Here is a 7,496-nt window from a genome sequence, read left to right as displayed (position 1 = left end):
AAAAGTGATTTTGAGAAGTACTATTGAAAATTTTGGTTTAATATTTAGGTGTTCAGTATTACTATCAAAAAGTGTTTCTGATGAATAAAATGTCCATTTTAGACATTGTGTTATAAAGTAATAAATATATATTTAAATAATGTTCAAATTAGTTAATATTATAATTTCTTAATAAGAATATAAAAAATAATTTATTATAATTTGTTGTTAATATTTTAATATATGAAATATAAATTTTAAATATTCTTAAGCAATTAATATTAATTATTCATAAAATTTAATTCGAATATATAAACTATATTTTAAATAATAAAATATGACCAAAATTTTTTTAAATATATAATATTATATATTTAAAATAAATTTTAATAAAAAAATAATTACATACACCATGTAAATATTATATAAAATACATTATTAGAGTTAAAACTGTCATTTATTCTTAAAAATATTTTTGTCGAAAACATAAGTTAAAAAAAACTGCTTTTATTTTTTAGTTGAAAAGCTCATGACTTAAAAAATTATTTGTTTAACATTGTTTCTGACTTTAAAAGTACTGAGAAATAATACTAAACAAAACCTAAGTTTGAATCTAGCTTTTATTTTAGTCAACCATTTTTTACACATTATTTAATATATTATTATGAGTTGGAGTCAGATTTGATTTTTGTGTTCCTAATATCAGTGCTTTGTGCACATTACTCTTAATATAAATGTTATTATTATATGAAATGTTTAAAGAGAGATCGATGTGGCTCTTCTTCAAAACTCTTTTACTTATATCAGTCAGTGAATTTTTGTAATTCGCTCTAACATAAATTGTTATATTTGTTATGCAATTTTCATATTAATTTTTAATTCTAACCTTCCCTCATTACTTACTACATAACAAAATTGTACTTGCAATTATTTTTTAACATATTTTATTTTCATCTTGTACTTTATTATGTAATCGTGCAGTTGAATAATTTTACTGTTAAAATTAACTATACAAATAGTCATCTAATTATGCTCGCGTTTCTGTTTTGGTCATTTAATTTTAAAATTTTTCAATTTAAGTATTAATGTTTGAATTCATTTCTATTTTGATCATCTACTATTAAATTGATAATAGAAATTCTTTTTTTAACTAATATAATAACACATTTAGTCCTCAATACTTACATATTCAATCAATTTAATCCTAATTCTAAATAATTCAATAAATTTAACTCTTCACATTTATAAATTTTATCAATTTGATCTTAATTCTATGTACCTTAAAGAAAATATCATACTTATTAAGAAACAACACAAATAAGAAAGCCAAATAGTAAATGAAGCTAAACAACACAAAATCAATCAATTTTCACGGAACAAAGATGCAATTTTTGAACATTTTACTTCCTAACATATGATAAAATATGCAGACCAAGATAAAAAAAAAAAATAGTCCACTGTAAGGTTCGTTCTACCATAAACTTAAGAATTTTATACTATTTTCACATCATAAACAAACAAATTAAACAAAAAATTCAATATTATCAAGCTTTTAAATTTTAATTTACATGTTCAACAAACAAACACATGATTAAAGCAAATTACCAACTATATTTATTGGTCATATGAAATAGTAAATTACTTTTTTAACTGAAAATTAATATATCATAATTACATGTTTGAAAGTTCAAACTCAAGCATACAAAATAAATATCATGAAATTTCCACACACACAAAAATTGGTGAAAAATAAACCTATAAGTGATTGTAGCCTGGTTCCACAGTTAGGTGTATCTATCTGCCAAAATCCCCCTCCAAATAGGAATTTAAGAGAGTTTAAACGAAATTAGAATGCACCTTGATATAAAAAGTTTATTGATAAAAATGACATTTAATTTTAAAAAAGGATTATGTACTGAATTGAATAATTTCAACCATAAATAAAAAAAAAATTTAATAGATGTGAAATGCATTTGTTTGAAAGCTGAAAGCTTTGGTTAGAAAGTTTGAAGATCAAATTGATAGAATTTGTAAATGTGAATGGTTAAATATATTGAATTATTTAGAATTAGGATCAAATTACTAAAATATGTAAGCATGGAGAGCTAAATTGTTATTATACCAGTTAGAAAAAAAGCTTTCCATTATCAATTTAATACAGATGACCAAAACAAAAATGAAGTGAAAATTTTTAAAATTGAATAACCAAATTAGAAACAATTATAAAATAAGAATGAGGGAAATTAAGGAGGTGAAAAAAACTAAAGATATTGGGTTTGTTTCTATGGCCAATTTTTCATTCAAGTTGGTAATATTAAAATTTGAATAAAATTAAGTTATATTTGGTAATTGACTTCCACATTTTAAACTTTCCCATTTGTAAGTCCTACGAATTGTAATCTTACCTTTTTAATTTATGAATTATTCACATTGTATATATTGTTTAAATTACCTAATTGTTATGATAATAGGAATTTTGAAAATACATTTTAATTTTAAACCTTTTTAGTTGATTATGAAAAATACATATTTCAAATTTTATATTTTTAATAAAATTAATAAATAATTTTAATATTATTTTCAACTTTTTTTATTTCTTATATTATTTGTAAAGATGTTAAATTTTAAAACAAAATTCATATGTGTACATATATTTTACGTTTGCGAAAACTGATGCATCTCCATTTTTTAAAGATAATTGAAAAATAATCATTTATATAGGTTAAATTTAATGAATTTTTTTTTTCAAATTTTGGTTTGTTTAACTAATCATTTATCATAAACATAAAAAAATATATATAAATTTTCAAAAATATGAAAAGATAATAAACCTAAAAAGCTTTTAAGAAGTTGTGTTGTAATTTTATTTTCAAATATGATATTTTTCTTAATATTCTTTTTAGAAATCTTAATAACTTTTACAATTTATTAATTAATTTTTTTCAAGAGATGCACGGGTTAGCAAATTTTCTTAATTTATAAAAAAAATTATATATATTATTTATATATTACCTCTTTTAAAATTATATGAAAATATAAAAATTTAATTTTAAATTAATTTTTTTATAAGATAATTTCTTTTAGTATGGAATTTTTATGAAAATTTAACATTATATTAAATTTGTTATCCAATAATTAAAACCAAATTTCATTAACTACTTTTATTATCCGATACTTAAAAAAAAGAAATATATATTAGAAATTAAAAAAAGTAAATTTATGGGGTTCAATGTGCATGTTTTAATTTTATATTTAAAATTGATGTAACATTTTTCCACTTATTTTTAGGCATCTCTTTTTAAAAAAATAAAAGAAATTGGTGGTAGAGATTATCAAAATTTGAAACAAAATAAATTTGCTACTGAATTGGTGTAAAAGTCAATATTTTTCTGTAATTTTATATTTGTTTTGAATTTTAAAATTATCATTAAGCCAAGCAGGAGGCAAAAGAAAAAGAAATATGCTTTCTTCAACTGCAATCTAAACATATAAAAAAAATTGTATAAATCACTCAAAGTTGAAATGTTTTTGGTAAATTTATATTTTTCAATTTACGTAAATCTTTATGACATTATTTTAAATTAACGTATTTGATTTTTTTTTTGTCCTGGGAAATTTTCTTTTTAAACATCAACTTTTGAATTTTTTTTATAAAAATTATATATTTTTAGGTAATGATGTGTTACATTATAAGATGAATCAAATTTGAAAAAAAAATTGAAATTAGCGATAAAATTAAAAAAAATTATTAAATTTAAAAATTAAATATTATTTTATCCCAATGTTTTATAAATTTATGCCAACTAAATCGAAATTCTTAGCTTCTTTATCAAATGATAAAACTAAGTAGAATATTGTAAAAGAATCCATCCAAGTTGTGGGAAATCGACAAGCCATAAAATTTTTGAAAACCTAACTTTACTATAGAAAGTGAAAAGGGACGAGGTTAAATCCATTTACCATTGAGTTTGGAAACAACAACTCATCATTAAAAGGAAAATAGATATCAACCTCGTGTTAACATGAAGGTTAGGGTATTTCCTGCTTTAAATATGATCTCAATTCAAGTTACATTTTACATTAGACACTTAAGACTTTACTCTCTTATAATTCAAAAAAAAGTGACAATTTTCTCCAATTTGATACGCTTATGAACCAGCATGATTGCTAACATTATCACAGCCTTGCAAGATAAGTTACATTTAAATTATCAAATATGTAATATGATAGAGTTTTGCAACTTCATGTTTGGTCTGCCAAACTGCTATTCTTTTTCTTCTTCTTCCCAACCCATTTTAAACCCCCCCCAACAAAAAAAAAAAAAAAACTGCAAATTCCAACTAAAATTAAAAAATCTATATATTTCTTAAATAAATTACGTCAATAACATTTCTTATATTTACAGCAGAGATAATACGATTAGAGACAGACAAACAGGTGCATAAAAATGAGTTAAAACTATACCTAAAACCCCCCACCCTAGAAACATCTTCAATGATATATTATAAAAAACCAAAAGAAAAAAAAAAAGAACAAAGAAGCAAACCCAAGTAAAAAAAAAAAGAAAGGAATGAATTTTTATACAAGTTGAACTTCTTCAAATCCATGCATATGATCATTAGAAGCATCCAAAGGGAGCAAAGGAAATTCACCAAGTTGTTGAATAAACCCATCCAAATCACCCAAGAAACCACTTGAATTATCACCAATGTTACCCCATAACATACCTTCTTCTTCCTTAACCACCCTTTCTCTCGTTTCCAAGCCTAGGACAAACCCACGTCTCACCTCCATTTTCTTGCTCGCCATGGCTGCCGTCGACACTGACTTGTCGCAGAAACTATGGTCTTTTCTGGGTTTTCTTTTGGAACCCTTTTCTTGAGGCGGTTTCCCGGTAAGTCTTTGCACCAGTTCTCTGAAGTTGGCTACGTCAGTCTTGATGATCTCTGGTGCAAATATGTGTATTATGCGTATCTTTGGCTTTGGCTTTGATATAGTCTTTGAATCCCTGTGAATGGATAGTGGTGGTGTTGGATTTGAAGGGGGCATTCTGGTTTGATTCCTTATCATCAAATTCGCCATGGAAATATGTTGTGAAAGATGGGAAGGGGTTGGTTTGTTTTGTGTAGAGAAATGGAAGGGGGAAGTGAGCTTATGTATATGTATATGTATATGTATATGTATAGGAGAGAAAGTGATAGGAAATATGTTTGTTTAAAGGTTTAAAAAAATAACGAAAAAAATCAAGCTGTTTGTTGGGAATAAAGATTGGATGAATCCTTGTCTGACAAAGTGGAAGAGATTCAATAAAGTAATACACAACTTCAATGGTCCCCTCCCCCGGCCCGAAAATCGGATTAGCTCATTTTATGCTTTTTTATTATTAACTTGTATAAAAAAATATGCATTTTTATAACTTGGAGAGAAGATTTTTGGACATTGTTTCTGTTGATACAAAGTATCAGCAAGGAAGGAGATAAAAAATGAGAAATGGTGATGGGAGGAGGGCTTAGCCATAGGTAGATGAGGAAGGATGGTATATGTTGAGAAAGATAGATAACTTCGTGTTTGATCCTTTGTTCATCACTTTTCAAGGTATTTATAAGGGAAGTCTTCTATCTAATATCAGCATGTCATCGATAATTTCGAGACATAGTGGTTATTAAGTCAGTCAAGTGGCAAGGTCTAAGTGGATTGTGATAGAGTGTATATTGAGAAACATGGTTATATTTCGATGGATTCCTTCCACGTGTAAAAGTGTTCTTATCATCTACATGTAAAAGTATTCTTATTAAAAGTAACTGACTTGGTAAAAGATGAGATATCCTGATAATTAACCAAGAGATGTGGAATGAAAAACCATTCATAATTACCTGTCAGATCGTTTCTCATGATATCAAATATCCGCGCTAAATAAGAATATAATATATTTTTTTAACATTTACGATAAAAATAAAATATATAATTAATGAAATACAGTAGGTTACTCAATTTTGGAACCTAACAGTTTTTGTTTTCCTTATTTTTTAAACTAGAATTAAATGTAATTTGGAATAAAACAGGTTTGATGAAAAAAATAGTTGAAAAAATTATTTAATGTATAAGAGTAATAATATTTTAGAAAGCATGGGTGAACTGGAGGGCATGATTGCCGGCAGAGATGTCATGGGAGCGACATTTTATGTTTGTAAATGAAACAGACAAGAAAAAGGAGGGAAAGTATGGGGGCGTTTCGGTCATTTAAAAATAGGAAGAATATGGTAGTTTAGCAAGTCAGTCATGATTCGCACAAACTTACTACTTTTGACACGAATCCGCGTAGTTGGAATAACAAAAATATCCAATTTGTCACAGCTTGCATAAACATATTGCCCTACATAAACTCTATAATACATCAATTATTATAAAAAATTTAAAATATGTAATTTTTTTTCTAAAAATTTAAAATTTAAAATTTAGTCATTTTAATTTTAATTTTAACAATTTAATCTTTTTTTTTATTTTTAAAATTTATGTCTAATTATTAACTTTATTAATTTTTTTGTTAAATTATTTGATGTGATATTTAAAAAAGCTACTCACTTAATAGCCATGTAATTAAAAATATATATGTTGTAACTAACTTGAATTTAAAAAAAAACTAATTATGTTAATAGTTTAATCTAAAATTTAAAATCTGAAAGGTAAAGAAATTACATTCTTAAAAAATAAAAATAAAAAGATTAAATTTTAAATATTTTAAAAATATAGAGATTTATGACATATCTTAACCTTATTTAAAAATATATAAAATCAACACCAATATCAAAGAGTAAAGTCATATTTAAAAAAAATTAATTTTCAACTTAATCATTTATCTATTTTAATATTTCTTTCTTAAATTATTTATTTTTTTAAATAAAAATTATTAAAAGACTTAAATTATTCGGATATGAGTCCATACATTTTAGGCATTTTAATTTTTTAATTATTTCCTAATTGACTCAAGGACCTAAATATGATATATAGTATAACTATTATTATATCTATTAACATATCTCGATAAAAAAAAACATACAATATATCTTGATAAATGATCACACATAGATATAAGTATAACATGTTAAAAATGCAATTATGTCTAGGTATTTTTTTCTTGTGTCTCCCAATTCTTATAAATTATGCCCTACATCAAACTTCTTTTATGGTAACAGTAGCTAAACAAACTTTTATATTTTTATTTGTATTTAAATGAAATCTTATTTTAAATCACAAGTTAAAAATATACTTAGATATGTAGATTGAGTCTTAACTTGATTTGTATGAATATTGTTGTCAATATAGGAAGATATGAGCTCAAGTGCACTGAAACGTATTATCCTTCTATTTATGGATTGAGGAAGGACTATAGATAATTCTAAACATTGTGTCAAAAAAAAATAGTCAGAACCTATAATGAAATTATTCAAAATATATATATATTTAGATATAAATTACATATTATAGGATTTTAGTTGGGCACCAACTATAACTTAAAA

The 7,496-nt window shown here is 24.2% G+C and overlaps 1 protein-coding gene across 1 annotated transcript; it reads right to left on the bottom strand.

Moving 5' to 3' along the window:
- Positions 1 to 4,320: 4,320 nt before the first annotated feature.
- On the bottom strand, positions 4,321 to 5,546 carry LOC107949284 (VQ motif-containing protein 17). The gene has a single exon (XM_016884007.2). It carries the CDS (start codon positions 5,059 to 5,061, stop codon positions 4,558 to 4,560), a length of 504 nt encoding a protein of 167 aa, XP_016739496.1. The 5' UTR covers positions 5,062 to 5,546; the 3' UTR covers positions 4,321 to 4,557.
- Between the last annotated feature and the right edge of the window lie 1,950 nt (positions 5,547 to 7,496).

Source organism: Gossypium hirsutum, chromosome A04, assembly GCF_007990345.1.
Source record: "Gossypium hirsutum isolate 1008001.06 chromosome A04, Gossypium_hirsutum_v2.1, whole genome shotgun sequence".
Classification (NCBI taxonomy): domain Eukaryota; kingdom Viridiplantae; phylum Streptophyta; class Magnoliopsida; order Malvales; family Malvaceae; genus Gossypium; species Gossypium hirsutum.
The sequence above is the reverse complement of the archived record's forward strand: the minus strand, read 5'-3'. Positions and strand labels throughout refer to the sequence as shown.

What these genes read in the sequence shown, in the direction of transcription:
- LOC107949284 (XM_016884007.2), bottom strand. Translation starts at nt 5,061, where the DNA reads ATGGCGAATTTGATGATAAGGAATCAAACCAGAATGCCCCCTTCAAAT.